The sequence below is a fragment of the Bombina bombina genome, chromosome 1 (genome assembly GCF_027579735.1).
Source record: "Bombina bombina isolate aBomBom1 chromosome 1, aBomBom1.pri, whole genome shotgun sequence".
Lineage (NCBI taxonomy): Eukaryota > Metazoa > Chordata > Amphibia > Anura > Bombinatoridae > Bombina > Bombina bombina.
In genome coordinates this window covers 892,669,941-892,686,140 of record NC_069499.1, presented here as the reverse complement: position 1 = coordinate 892,686,140, position 16,200 = coordinate 892,669,941, and the positions used below count along the sequence as shown (strand labels likewise).

Here is a 16,200-nt window from a genome sequence, read left to right as displayed (position 1 = left end):
TTATTAAAGTGGCGGCGATGTCTGATCGGCAGATTAGGGGTTAATATATTTAATATTTAAGTGTTTCTGAAGTGGGGGGGCCTCGGTTTAGGGGTTAATAGGTTGTTTATGGGTGTTAGTGTACTTTTTATCACTTTAGTTAAGAGTTTTATGTTACGGCGTTAGCCCATAAAACTCTTAACTACTGACTTTTAAATGCAGTAGGAGTCTTGACTGGAGAGGGTCTACCGCTTACTTCTTCCAAGACTCGTAATACCAGCGTTAGGCAAATCCCATTAAAAAGATAGGATACGCAATTGACATAAGGGGATTTGCGGTAGCCTCGAGTCGCGGAAGAAAAGTGAGCGGTAGACCCTTTCCTGCCTGACTCGTAATACCAGCGGGTATTAAAAAGCAGCGTTGGGACCTCTAAACGCTGCTTTTTAAGGCTAACGCCAAACTCATAATCTAGGCGTTGATTTGCTATTATGTGTTGTGCTCGATGCAGAACCTAACTCACCACTTTCAAAATGAGGGATAATAGCACATCTTGCGCTATCCATTGAAAGTATAGGGTGTGCTAAAAAAAGAAAATGTTAGGATTCTCTGGTAAATCTTTTGTACCATTCGCTTGCAATTCCAGATTGTGTGCTATTCTTATCGCAGAGTCGTGATATGGATAGCGCACCCTGCACTATCGATTACGATTCACTTCTAATCTAGGGCATTGCGTATTACTGTGATTGATGTTGTAGTCAAGGCCTGTTGTCAATAAATTGTGTGTATGAAAAGGGGATAACATATACAGTACTTGTTCAGACACTTCAAATACTGTCAGTGCTGGACATATTTAAATGATAAGACACCATATCATGTTTTTTTTTTCTATATTCATGAATTTAAAAAAAAAAAAAAAAACATTTCCTTAAAGGGACATAAACCCCCCACATTTTTCTTTCATGATTCAGATAGAACATATCATTTTAAACATCTTTCCATTTTACTTCTATTGTCAAATTTTCTTCATTTTCTTATTATTCTTTGTTGAAAAGCAGGACAATAAGTTCAGGAGTGTGCACGTCGGCAGCAGTTTTGCAACAATGCTATACATTAGCAAGAGCACTAGATGGCAGCACTATTTCCTGTTATGTAGTGCTTAAGACATGTACGCTACCTATGAGAACGATGCAAATTTGATAATAGAAGTAAATTGGAAACTTTTTTAAAATTGTATTCTCTATCTGAATCATGAAAGCAAAATGTTGGGTTTCATGCCCCTTTAACTCTTTAATCCTTTAAGTGCTAATGACGGCTCTGAGCCATCGTAAATTTTCCCACTCAGGTGGTAACGACGGCTCAGAGCCATCACTAGCACTCCCCCACCTTGAGAGAGGTCTGAGGACCCCCATCCACTCCTACCCTGGCGATCTGGCCTGGATACTCACAGGCATCGTCAGGGCTTCCCTCCCCTCGTGGTGATGTCACACGCAATGACGTGATGACGTCATTGTGCAACTTTATTTAAAACTGACAATTGTCAGTTATAGGGAGATGGGGGCATGCTGCTTAGATGCCTGTATCTCAGGCATCTAAGCAGCTACAGACCCCCAAGAATGGTTATCATCTAATCTACCCTTTCCAATGGTATAAGTCTTTGGGGTGTAGAATAAAAAATAAAAGAGTAAATAAATAATTATTTTAAAAAAGTAAAAAAAAAAGGATTTGGGGGTCTCTAAAGGCACATATATAAAGATCAAAATTTCCTAGAGACCCCCAAAATACATTTTATAAAAATAAACTTGTTTATTTTTGAAAAATAAATATTGAATGGATATGTGATTATTCATAAACATCATATAAATTATAAAATCACAGAGATAATCGTTGATATCGATACTAGTGTATAAAACTTATTATAAGATGTTATTCATTATATCCGTTGACACCATATAATATATGTATTACCACTATCTACTATCATACTACTTAGTGATACTGCTTGTCTATATTCCTGATTTCAAGCACTAATATACAAACTCTCTACATAATCTTTCAAAACATTATTTGTTGTATAGCTCTTATACCAGTAAGGGGTGCATTACTTAAGGGAGATTACCATAGTGGCATAAATCAGAAGAACAAACAGTACATTTGCACAGACCTCTGTAATCAATTGTTCCCTGAGTTATTGGCAATAAGGCATGATATATCAAACAGATGGTAACATATTACATCTTGTATGGATTTGGTAAATTGTACCCTTACGTGAATGATAATACTCAGTAGAAATACTCCACACTCTCCAAGACCAATCACAAGTGTCCCTAACCAATACAGTCAGATTCTGAGGCATCAATTACCCAGAATCCGAATATACAAAAAGGACCAATACTGTGATTCGTATTTCACAATAGAACAAAGTGGCTTAACCTATAGCCAGGCTCTGATTTACTCCATACACCATTTGATCTGAAGGGAGCTAACCAAGTTAGCCTCCCATCAACAAAATCAATTATACAACTTATTTGTTAAAATGGTATCACTGCAAGAGTGACAATACCCAGCAGAATAATAACCTTAGCACTCCCCAATACAAATTACAAGCACCCTTTATCAGAACATATACAGTGATAATAATTTCAAAATTTCTGAATATACCAAAAGGGTAACGAGTGAGATTTGTATTTTATAACTTTATATAGCCAGGTACTAATTCAGTCAATATACTATTTGATTAGAAGGGGTTAAACAAGTGAGTTCCCCTCAGCAATATCAAAGCCATAACCAATACACTATCCTAATACAACAAGTAATTCTGATGAATAATTCCCAGAGATCTATATACTAGCCAACCCTTTGTTCTCTAGTAGATTTTAGAGTACCTATTTTTTAAAGTATATCCATTAAAGTTTCATGTTTAATATATTTGATGTAAACTTCCCATACCAATGTAACTCATTTGTGGGAACAGAGTGCTATTTGTGTATCTTTCTTCACAACTTCTCTTGTATTAATAGTATGACATCATCGTGCAAATTTATTTAAAACTGACAATTGTCAGTTATAGGGAGATGGGGGCATGCTGCTTAGATGCCTGTATCTCAGGTATCTAAGCAGCTACAGACCCCCAAGAAAGGTTATAATCTACCCTTTCCAATGGTATAAGTCTTTGGGGTGTAGAATAAAAAATAAATGAGTAAAAAAATAATTATTTAAAAAAAGTAAAAAAAAAAGATTTGGGGGTCTCTAAAGGCACATATATAAAGATCAAAATTGCCTAGAGACCCCCAAAATACATTTTATAAAAATAAACTTGTTTATTTTTGAAAAATAAATATCGGTTTAAGTATTATAGCTAAATTATCACCGTGGTAACGAGCGTTGCCGCAGTGATCACCTAGCTGAGAAATGTTGCATTCCCTTTTACAATACAGACCAATATTATATTTGTAATCCCATGATCACCTGAATAATGTGGTTACAAATTAATAAATGGTAGAAGAATTTTTTTTTTTTTTTTTAAAAACACACCAAATAATATTTTTATAATCAGTCTTTTAGGCTGCGTGGAAGATGAGTAAACACCATCTTTACGCAGCTCTCTCCATCTTTCAAAACTACTGCAAAGAAGCTTATTTTTCGCATTAAAAATGATATATTTTCTAGCGACATAATTCCTTTAAAAATATTTATTTGTTTTGTAAAGAGAATTATGGCGAAGCGTCTCAGTGCTGAGGAAGCAGCTGAGTTCTCTATGAACTCAGACTCTGATTCCTTCACTGGTATATAAACGTAATATTTCTAGAAAGTACACACCAAGACGCATCAAATGAGGGGCCACATGTATTGCTAGCACAAACAGACAATGTAATAATAAGTGGAATATGCAAAGCACCATATTGCATTAATTGTTGCGCACCTTAATTATGTGCTAGAGATACATGTAGCCCCTCATTTGATGCGCCAAAGGGTTTACTTTCTACAAATGTGTGCTTTGTGTACCATATTTTCATTTTCCAAGTGGCTAGAACTGTTTAATTGCAGACATTGCAATCTTGAAATAGTCTAAAGAAATAGCCTGTCAACTTTGATGGGTTATGTCTGCAATCAGACCGCTGTATAAACCTGGGAAACTAAGTTAAATTAAATAAAATACACATTTTTGGAAAGTACTCCCCTTGGTGCATCAATTGAGAGGCTGCATGTATTGCTAGCACAAAAAAAGACAATGTAATAATAAGTAGAATATGGCTCTTTGCTTAGTATTATTATTGTTTTTAAGCAATATAACTTATTCCCTTAATTGCTGCGCACCCCAAATTCATGCTAGAAATACTTGTAGCCCCTCATTTGATGCACCAAGGGGTGTATTTCTGAAAATGTGTGCTTTGTGTACCCAATTTTAATTTCTCAGGTGGCTATAACTGTTTAATTACTAAAAACAGTACAGCAAATTCCAAGATGCTGTTTATGCTGTCAAATTGACATTCCTGCAATAAAACAGTGGGAAAAAACAGCGAAATGTTCTTAATTTCTGCTTATTTCAGACAGGTTACCTACTACAAATATTTATCCACACAGGTTTTGACGATACATAAACATAAAATAATGGTATATTTTGAATCTGCTGGGTCTGCTGAAAAAAAAAATCAATATATATTTTGTATAGTTTATTCACACAAACTTTACTTCTAAAAGTGTTTAAACGTGAACTGCAGCAAAATGCTCAAAACCAGCTTAGCACACAGGTGGGAAATGGCTTAGCAGCCAAAGGGTTAACATGCATGTTATATTATGTTGTGCAGGGCAATCCTCATAAGACTTGAAATTGATTCTAGTATTTTTCCAGAACTTTGCTCACCCTCTGCCAAACATACATGCGGAACTAAGCACAGAGTTAGCAGTAATTACCCCCAGCTAGTGTGTCTAGGCCTTGTCTTCCTCATTCTTGATTTCCTCGTAAATCTCAAATTAAAAACTCAGGACAGAGATCTCATTGTTGAATCAACACATTGCGCTATTATTGACCTATTGTCTTGGCCGTTCAACAATAATGTGCTACACCGGTAGATCATCTTGTTTAGCTTTGAAATAATAGGGGTGTTATTGTTACGTCTAGATCTGTATTATGCATGGCTGCTATTTACACCATGGAAACATAATTAAAAGTTGGATCTTAATCAGATTTTTTTTTTCCTCTTCTATAAAGAAATCTTGTTTTAAAATTTGAAGTCTGAAAATATTTGATTTAAAGCTTTATCTGTATAGAACGTGGATGATATTTGGGATATTGTGATATTATTCTCTTCACAATCTTTTCAGCGTTGCCATTGTTTCAGAGATTATTACATGTATAAAATAACATCAGATTATTATCCAAAAAATAATATCTTAATATGTTTAAAGTGACATTAAACAGTATAAAATATTTAACTATGTGCAATAAAAAAACATTACAATATACTTTCATTATTTTGCCCCATTTTCTTGTAATTTACCCATGAAAATTGTTTCCTCTTATTTCTCTGTTTTTCTGAGGACAATTAGGGACCCATATAAAACAGGCAAAAAAGTGTCCAAGCACTGAATTGTACAAACAATGTTAGATAGTAATTTTAAACGGACAGTCTAGTCAAAAGCAAACTTACATGATTCAGATAGGGCATGTCATTTTAACAACTTTCCAATTTACTTTTATCATCAAATTTGCTTTGTTCTCTTGGTATTCTTTGCTGAAAGCAAATCCTAGGTATGCTTATATGCTAATTTCTAAGCCCTTGAAGTCCGCCTCTTATCTCAGGGCATTTTGACAGTTTTTCACAGCTAGACAGCGCTAATTCATGTTTGTCATATAGATAACATTGTGCTCACTCTTGTGGAGTCAGCACTGATTGGCTAAAGTCTGTCAAAAGAACTGAAATAAGAGGGCAGTCTGCAGAGGCATAGATACAACAAGGTAATCACAGAGGTAAAACGTATATTAATATAACCGTGCTGGTAATGCAAAACTGGGGAATGGGTAATAAAGGGATTATCTATCTTTTTAAACAATGAACATTCTGGAGTAGACTGTCCCTTTAATATTTTCTTATTGCACATGGTTATTGGTTACATAGAGATTAAAATACTTTATAGAAAATAAACTTTATTTTTTTTTTCAATATTTAAACAACCAACATAATTTTTTTTTTCCCCTCCATTAGATTTCCTTTGCAACAACATTTCTTTTTACTTTTTTTTTTTAAATAAAAAAATGCTGTTTGAATCTGTAAAATAAATAAATAAATATGTGATATAACAAGATCTGTTATAACTACACAAAAAAAGAAACAAACTAAAAACTATAAGAAACAGTTATCTCTCAGGCTTTTCAGTGAGGCCTTTGCAAGGATTTTTACAGACGTTTAGGAAAGAAAAAGTAGTTCAGTTTTTTTCTTGTAACTAGTAATATCAGTTTATCTGCACAATTAATAATATATAATTTTATTCATTTTATTTTTAACATTGTTTACAAGTCCAAACTCCTAATTACAAAAATAAATCATCATTGCAGTATCTGTAGTTAACTTTTGTAAAAGTTTCATAACTGAAGTTTGATTTGAGCTATATTATAAAGTGATTGTAAAGTTTAATGACCAAATAAATAATTTTCCAGCCTCCAGTAAAAAATTAAAAGACCTTTATTTTCTCTTTACAGGGTCCATCATACAAACAACAGTTTGTATGATGGACCCTGTAAAGAGAAAATAAAGGCCTTTTAATTTTTTACTGGAGGCTGGAAAATTATTTATTTGGACATTGCATTTGGATTTGGCTGATCCTTTCCCGTGCCCCAGTACATTACCAGAGGTGCTGTCTTTCATTACAATATTTAATGTAAAGTTTAATGAATAAGTGCCCAGTATCTAAAAAATAATCTTAATAACAGGGGCACTTTTATTCATTAGACTTCACAATGACGCTTATTTTTTAAAATACTTACCTTTGCATTATGGTAAACATAACGCTGATCCTCCACCCACATCTGCTGCTTTCTTTAGCATATCGATGATGAATCTGGCTTCCTCCAATCATTGTGTGCCCCCTTTGGTGTCCAGCTTGTGAGGCAACACAATGTTTGGAGGAAGCCGGATTCGTCATCGATATGCTAAAGAAAGCAGGAGCTGCGGGCAGAGGATCGGCGTTATGTTTACCATAATGCAAAGGTAAGTATTTTTAAAAATAAGCATCATTGATGTTATTCTACAGGAACACAACAGAAATATATTGTAGTTATCTGCTGAAGCCAATTAGGGAAAGATATATAGCAGAGTTAGCTTTGCAAATTCTGCAGTATACTAAAGGAACTCTAAATCCTTTCAATTTGTGGTTACTCTGTGCTATAGCTGCTGTTTAAAGCGCCTGCCTGTGCTTAACCCTTAATAATGAAGAATCAATACACCTGATGCAGTCCTCTGTACTAGGTGTACTCCTGAAATAATCAAAACAGTCTTTTGGAGGCAGGTATTAAAACTCAATAAGGCTTTTATGTGTTGTTGAGCACTTTAAAATAGAGTTACTTGTACAGTGGCACGGAGGGAGGTCATGTGATCGGAGGGATATTTAAAAAGCTGGCATTTACGGTCAGAATATCAAGTCACCATCGATAAAGCTACGGTGAAACACGTCTGACGCGTATTGGGGGTCAGAGGTAACAGTATTGAACATGCACTATCAACTGACATCACCAAGGTCTGTGAATTTATACTTTTTATATATACGTTTTACCAATAAAAGCTATGTTGAAGACCTGGGTATATGAACTTTCCTTATATCGGAGGATTAATTTAAAAAGCACTACAAGTAACGACATTTTAAAGCGCTCAACATCACATAAAAGCCTTATTGAGTGTTAATACCTGCCTCCAAAAGACTGTTTTGAACTATAAATCCTGTAATATAATTATTTTATCAGCTCATCTATAACTGTTACTGACTAGCCCAGGAAGGGATGTAAGCTAAGAAGTTGTTTTTAAATCTATAATAACTAAGTTACATCATGGTGGTGCCCATTACCTTATAGAAGCCCACACGTTTAATAGCTAGATTACATGATAAGGTAGCAAAATAAATATTAAAAGTATACTGCAAAGTTGTTCAAATAAGAACAGATCCCACAAAGGAGTGGGTATGTCCAAAAAGGAATGCTTTTATGCAGGGGTCAAGTCCTACAAAAAGAAGTGTGGGAACTCGCCAAAACTTCTACCCCCTCACAATATTGTTTTATATACAGACACAATTACATGCACACACACACACACAGTGTATTTATTTGTAAATAATCTATACACTCTGGTTTATGAAAGCAAATTAAGACCAATAGAGGGCTGAATGGCTGCCTTTGGTTGCCTGAGGATGGACACCCATGGTTACATTTTTACGTGGCAGGGGTGAAATTTGTATTTGTAATTTAGGATTCAACTAATACTGACTACTGAGACTCCAGACACACACTTTATAGAACACATAAAGGGCTATTTGTATATAGATTATGTTGAATAATCCAAAAAGCTAAGACCCTTAGTAAAATTTTAGGAGATGGTACTCACTGGCTCTCAGGATGTGTAAGGCTCTGTAATGTAAACATCTGATATTTTGATCTTGATAAAGTCACTCTGCAGTAAGAAACAATGATAATGTGATTTAAAGTAAAATTATGGTCACAACGTGTATGAGTGTAATTTTCTTTTACCATTAACATGTATAACAAGTAAATGTCAAGCAAGTAACACTGGCAGAGGAAGCAGGGACAGGTCACCTTTCACTTTGGGATGAAACTGGTAAGGTTAAATCTACAGCAAAAACAATTTTATCTTGCATAGGTCAGCATTCTGCAGAGAATCTGGCCTGCTGACCATAAATTGATAGACATACAGACACCAACATAGATAAACAGACTGCACATACTATTGGTCCCAGTCCAGCTCTACCTTGAAATATAGTAATTGGGTTTGCCCTACTTCAAGATGTTTCACAAACACTTTAATTGCAAGGACTATTTTCATTTGTGTGTACACATGTATTTCTCCTGCAAACCTCATCCCAGCTAGCTCTGGAAGAACTAAAAGGATTTTTAATCAGAGAGGAAGCAGGAAGCTGGAAGGACATGACTCTTCCCTGCTTGATGAGCACATTTTTTCTTTGGTTAAACACTGAATTTTTTAAAAAAAAAAAAACTAAACTAGACACATATGAATGCCTGTTTAATATCAACATCAAGGATGTCCATACTTTATTTTTAACTCACATGGCGAATAGCTAGCTTAGCTTCAGTTCCTCACACCCTCCTTTCTCCCCTCTCCTTCCTTTCCAGGGTGGGCTGAGACCTCCATGTCTGACAGCAACTCCAGACTCCTCCGCTGTCACAGGTTCTCACCCACTTAAGGTGCAATAGTTGTATTTCTGCTGAGGGGAGCTAAATAACCCCAGAGCAAGCCACACAGAAATGTTAGAACCATGTGTTCCACACAGTGCAGGGTGATCGGCTTGCTGACAGGCTTGCATTTAGTGTATTGAAGAAAGCGTTACTGTCCATTACTAGATGATCTCACTATCCCTCTAACAGACTGTGCTCCAGCTCCTACCACCAGCAGCAGCAGTGTTTACTGAAGTGTTTCTGTTATCTGTCCAGGGGGAACTTAGTTCCCCCTGCAAAAATAGTGCAGGAACTCCATTCCCATGCGTTCCTGCTGGACTTGACCCCTGCTTGTATGCACTAATTATGAGTGTAAGAAATTGTATTTTATTAAAATATAACTTTTTTTGTGAACCAAATAAAAAGGCAGCAAATAGTAGCAGTTTCTTGCTGTTCACACACACATTTAGAAAATCATAACCAGTGTAATACTTTTCTAATATAGTATAGTAGATCAGTTGCGCAGTGACTAAAGTAATTTGTAGCTTGTTGTATAACAAGGGATGGGATGCTAAGGTAATTCTAGCAAAACAGCAGAATACTTTTTCGTATAATAAATATCAGCAATAGCCTGACTGATGCTAAAGGCTTGTTTAGAATAAATAAACTGAATTAAAGGGACATTCAACACTCGACATAACATAAATCTACATTAAAAAATTAAAACTCAAGATCCGCCTGCAACCTTCCCCCTTTCTATTACTTACTTCCTTCACTGCTGAATCGTTTAGTCTATCTTCTATATTTGGGTGTTAATATGGCTCCCTAACTCCCCCCACCGTGACGTATGGAGCTTCTTTTTCAAACGAGCAGCCAATGATGTTCTATTCCTCGGACTGAAATTGAAAGCGCGTTCACGGACCTTTGCGCATGCGTGTTAACCTAGGAACCATAAAGTTAGAAAATGAAGACATGAACAGATCTTGTAGTGATTACGATTGCGCTCTGTTTGTAAGAAATGCGCATGCGCAATGACGTTGTAAGAGCGTCATCAGAAAATAACATGAACGTGTATGAAGGGATGAGTGCTGGGGAAGAAGCGTGAAGGGGAGGAGTTAGGCGGCCATATTTACAGAATACTGCAAGGTATAACGATCAGAATTACTTGGACATGGGATATGTAAACAAGGCTGGGATGCGGTGTAGGCGGATTTTGGATTCGGTTTAAAATACATGAGATAAGGTTATAGCGGGTGTTGAATGTCCCTTTAATGTACTGAAGTTGGCCACAGTATTCCTAAGGTACTGGGTAAATAAATACACCCCACCCTAGAAGACAATAGAAGACCGTGACATAATTAAGAAATAGGATATAGAGCACCACACGAATGAGACTGACATGCCTGACAACCAATCAATAACCATGCTACCAACCTATCAATGACTAGAGGAAGGTACCCACACTGCTATAAGTCGGCCTCTCTTGCTCACCAGTTGTTGTTAATGTTAATATCAAATATTAATATAACAATGTCTAATTATTGCTAAGTACCCTCTTCTAGGTTGGGTTGTTTGCAGATACGCAAAAAAAATGCGCTCCACTTGTAATCTAATCCTTTATATTTAAATCTGTTTTTTTATTATCCCCTAATAAGCTCACGGGCTGGAACAGACCCAAGTGTCACTTTTAAACAAATTAAAAGCTATGACCATGTAACACCCAGGTGTAAATAATTTCTGTTAATTAGTTTGAGGCTTGTGCAGCATCTAATGATAAATAAAAAAAATAATATTAATTTTGTCATACAGCCAGGGCTAGCTCTATAGTAGGATCAAGTGGGAGCAAAGGACCCAGGTAGAATTTGACAGATGAGGCACATAGGGAAAGCATATTCCAGATAATATTGAAATTAAGAGAAATGACTCCAATATGGGATGATCCATAAACTGGGTACCAGCTTGCACTCTTTTTGTTCTCTCGTACATCCAGACACACAACTTTATTGCACACATTATCCCCACACTCCTTGCAATATTACAAACCCATCTATAACTATCTGTACACAATTTCTTTGTTCTGACGGAAACTTTGTTTGGGCCCCTTTAGCTGCTCCTTGCCCTTACAAGTTCATTTTTAACACTATGCACAGCTTTCTCCCATTAGGCACCGTTAATGCACTAGCACTACTCAAATAAAAATCATTAATACTTCATTTTCTGATACTTGTGCCTTTTTCTCATTCTTAGTACTATTTGTAACTCCAAACATTTCATCTCCTATTTTTCACTAGGTGCACAATTACATCATTCTTGCATGCCCAAAAACAGTGGCAGTACTATGGGGTACAGGGGGGATGCTGACCCCCATTTATTTTTTATGTAGCATCTCCAGACATCAAAGGTTCTAACTGTCCAGAATCTGCATGCCAGCCCCTTTTCTACTTGCCCAGTGGTCACCCTATAATAAAGGAGGGAGAGTGGGGACTATAGAAAAATAATTATGTCCTGTGATTGTGACATTAAATTCTCACAGTGGCTATATTTGGTGCACAGTTTGTGTAGTACAGTATCTCAGTAAATCATTCAAATAAAGAAAATAAAAAATAATCAATATGTTTCATGGTATAACCCCAAACACTCTCAGAAGGAAAATAATTGTAACTGTTGCAATCTGTGCTGAACAGAGATTGGTTCAGTCTGCCGTGCCCTGTGTGATATCTGTATCTTGTCCAGAGTGCCAGTATCTCACTCTGAAGGTTCTCTCCTCTCACCCTTGCTTGCCTCCCTGTCATCTGCTGTGTCTCTGCCTGTGTTTTCACTAATCCAGTCCCCAGGCTTGAGGCCTAAAGCACAGCAATAAGCTGAAGGAAAGCAGAATGTAAGCTCCATTAAAGGGATACAAAACTTACATTTTTTCTTTCATGATTCAGATAGAGCATACAATTTAAAAAAAAACAAAAAACGTTATAATTTACTTCTATTATGAATTTTTCTTCATTCTCTTGGTATCTTTTGTTGAAAAGCAAGGACATATGCATTTCTGGAGCACTATATGGCAGCAGTTTTGCAAGATTGTTATCCTGCAAAACCACTAGATGCAGCACTTTTTCCTGTCATGTAGTGCTCAAGATGCCAACCTAGGTATCTCTTCAACACAGAATATCAGGGGAGCAAAGCAAGTTTGATAATAGATGTAAATTGGAAAAAAAAAATTAAAATGGTACCCTCTGTCTGAACCACAAATAATAATGTTTGGGTTTCATATCCCTTTCACCTATATAATGAAAGGCAAGTCCTGCAGGCTAATAAAGATACAGGTGCAGTTATTTACAATGGGTCTATATTTTGTATTTGTTTTCATCCTACTTAACCACTCCCAAAGGAGGAGTCACTCCCTATAAAACCCTGCAACTCACTGTAATCAGTGCTTGAGCATAGCTGCACTTTGTGTTTCCTAGCATTCTGTGTTTGCTATTATCCCTTGTACCCTATATGTTTGTGGACCCTTGACCCCTGGCTTGACTTCTCTGTACTGATCTATTGCCTTGTCCTTATCTGTTCTGTTGCTGATTGGACAGACTTCTGGTTTGATCCTTACCTGCTCTGCCTTGCTACCTGCAAAAACCTCTCTCTACTATCTCTGCATATCGAGTCCATAACCAGAACAAGAGTGTTTACTTTGGACACCATTAGTAGTGTAGCGGTGCGGCTAGTGAAGCATACAGGCTCACTATTTGAGATCCCCTTACAAGACCTCAAACAGATAGGAGCAGGACCGTCTTTAACACAGGGCAAAAGGGGCAGTTGCCCTGGGCCCAGTCTTTGTTGAGGGGCCCAAGAGTCCTAAAAAAAAAAAAAAATTTTTTTTTTTTTTTTTTTTTTTAGTTCATGCCAGACTGCTGATGTCATGTGACATGGGACACACACACAATCAGTTCTAATATTGTCACTGTCAAAAGTTCTCTGCTTATATTTATTTGTGAGAAACTGTGCCAGACCGTGCCAATGTCATGTGACATTCCAAGCTATTGCCATGTGCTGTTTTAGATATGCACTGTGCAGCACTGGATGCTAAGCCCTAACTAGACATCCAGTCAATCCAACTGCATCAGAAAAGATCCTGCTGGGGTTACCACTGTTACCAGGTAACTGCTCTGGTGGTGGGGATTGTTTCTGGGTAGGGCTCACTAGAGGTGCATGCAGCAGAAAGCTGAAGTGGCAGGCACGTGAGGATTTGAGCATCTGTGCAGCTGCACACACCGCTCTCTTCAGTCTTGAGGCTGTGTGACTCGTCTGTATCCATGCAGCCTTGGGCAGGCAGCATCCAGTCTGCTGGTCCCTTTAGCCCTGCTCTTTCTGCTGTGGCTCTAAGATCAACTAACTGAAGTTTGTTAGGAAAACAGTGCTTTGTAGAAAGGTGTCAGTGGGAAGAATAAGTGAGTGTACTTATGCCCCCCATGCAGCATTGTCTAGTGCAGGATGAGAGGGAACTTGTTCCTAGCAAAGTAGTGACATGTGCTGCTGTGGCTGATGTATAGTGTCATGCTGATACTTCACACATTAAGGTAAGGTTTATTTTTATAGTTTTTATTTCTCTCTGTTTCAGATTTTACAGCTTCCCATAGTAGTTCTACTGTTCCAGTCAGTAAACTTATATCTGTCTGCACCTCTATGCTTCCGCCTCAGTCTTTACCTTGCTTTGCTCCTGTTGGCTGCCCTAAATCTCTTTAACCAGCTAACCTCACACCAGAATCACATTCAAAAGCATATTAAATTAATCCAGAGTGGAGGAATTTATATATTTATTTACTTATTAGTACTGCTTAGGTCCAGTTTCACATATTGCAATTTTTTTTTTAAATGATTAGCCCAGCAGTGGATGATCCACTGCTGGGCTAATAATTTAAAAAAATATATAAAATAAATTGATTTAGTTGTTTTTTGGGATGTTGGGGTGGAGAGCGAAATTGAAATTGCATGGGGGGGGGGCAAGAAAATGTTTGCCCAGGGTCCAGTCAGTATTAAAGACGGCCCTGGATAGGAGTACAACTGAAACAAAGAATAGGAGCGCCAAAGGCTAAAGTACGCTATCAGGGACTAGTAATGTGTAAAATTGAAACACATTTATTACAAATATAAAAAGATAGGGGGGTTAACAAGTACCTAGTGAGTCAAAATGGTATGGTATAAAAATATGGTATAAAAATATAAAATAGAAGATAAAAAAAACAAATAAAAAATAAATCTATACACAACTGGTTTAAAATGAGACAAAATAAGTGAAACAATGTTAAAGAGAAACAATGTTAAAGTGAAATAATGTTAAAATGGTATGTCAAAAAATGATGATGCCAGAACTAGGCCGTGTGAACTAGTTATAGTCTGTGAAGTACATAAACCGTGAATGGTGAAGTTCTCAGAACGAATCCATTGGAGTCTTAGGGGTGTAATGAAAAGTTTAATAGAAACAAGGTGTTGGACGTGTACACGTAAATATAAAAATGTAAAAATATGTGAGAAAAAAATGTGGAAGTAGATATCTAAAAAATAGGAAAAAAATAGAAAAAATGCTGTGTATTCCTAGTATCTTGAGGGTATCACAACAGGACTGCATAGCGGAAGAAATGGGTGTAGATAGAATTAGTTATGGGTAATCCACATCTGGGTACCTAAAGCGGAATAAGAAAAGCAACATGTGCAATATTGTCTAAGATGGTGGAGTTTAAATGAAAAACAGCTCACCATGGAATTTAGACGATTCCAGGGAAGAACTCAAGCCTCAAAATCCTTGTAATGGTGACGCGTTTCGGCCCTCGACATTACAAGGATTTTGAGGCTTGAGTTCTTTCTTGTAACTTTCTTGGTCACTAACCAAATACATACTTTTCTTTTCCACTAGCCTTTCTTGCACGGCCCACATATCTGTAACGCCTCACACTCACATTGTATTGATTCATCATGAATCTTGACTATTTTAATTTATTTATTTATTTTTGCAGTTTTCATCCTTATGTGCCCTTTTAATGCAGACACTAGCCCACCATACCTCAACACCCAAACATGCCTTTCCTGTATACCCTTAAGCTTTTCTAACACACATGCACACCTTTACTAAAATTTCTCTACCCTTTACCTGCATTCATAACTATTTTGAACATACTTTGCTCCTACAGACAGTTGAGAGATTTCACGTCAACTTCTTTGCCTAAATAGTATAAAAGCTAAAAGGGTATTGTTATAGTGTTACTTGGATATATTGGCCTCTAGTTATCAATGTCTGTCGGACCTGATCTGACAGTGCGGATCAGGTCCGACAGACATCGCTGAATACGGCGAGCAATACGCTTGCCATATTCAGCATTGCACCAGCAGCTCACAAGAGCTGCTGGTGCAACGCTGCCCCCTGCAGACTCGCGGCCAATAGGCCGCCAGCAGGGAGGTGTCAATCAACCTGATCGTACTCGATCGGGTTGATTTCCGGCGATATCTGTCCGCCTGCTCAGAGCAGATGGACAGGTTATGGAGCAGCGTTCTTTGTGACCGCTGCTTCATAACTGCTGTTCCTGGTGAGTCTGCAGGCTCGCCAGAAACACGGGGCATCAAGCTCCATTCGGAGCTTGATACATATGCCCCATTGTCTTATTATGTTTAGTAATAACGTTGTGCTTTCTCTCTGTCCCCAGCTGTTTGATGTTGATGAAGATGGTAGCATCACAGAAAAGGAATTCAGTTCTTTATTGAGATCTTCTTTGGGACTACCAGATTTAGATGTCTCCAAACTTTTTAATGATATGGATGCTGATAAATCTGGAAAGATTAACTATGGT

The 16,200-nt window shown here is 37.0% G+C and overlaps 1 protein-coding gene across 2 annotated transcripts in view; it reads left to right on the top strand.

Annotated features, from left to right (window-relative positions):
• The window catches only part of LPCAT2 (lysophosphatidylcholine acyltransferase 2), a 272,374-nt gene that overhangs the window by 251,401 nt on the left and 4,773 nt on the right, over window positions 1-16,200 (top strand). For both annotated transcript variants that reach the window (XM_053699568.1, XM_053699567.1), the window contains exon 14: window positions 16,057-16,198. In XM_053699568.1, the coding sequence (XP_053555543.1) occupies window positions 16,057-16,198 (142 nt within the window). The remainder of the gene's footprint in view (window positions 1-16,056; window positions 16,199-16,200) is intronic.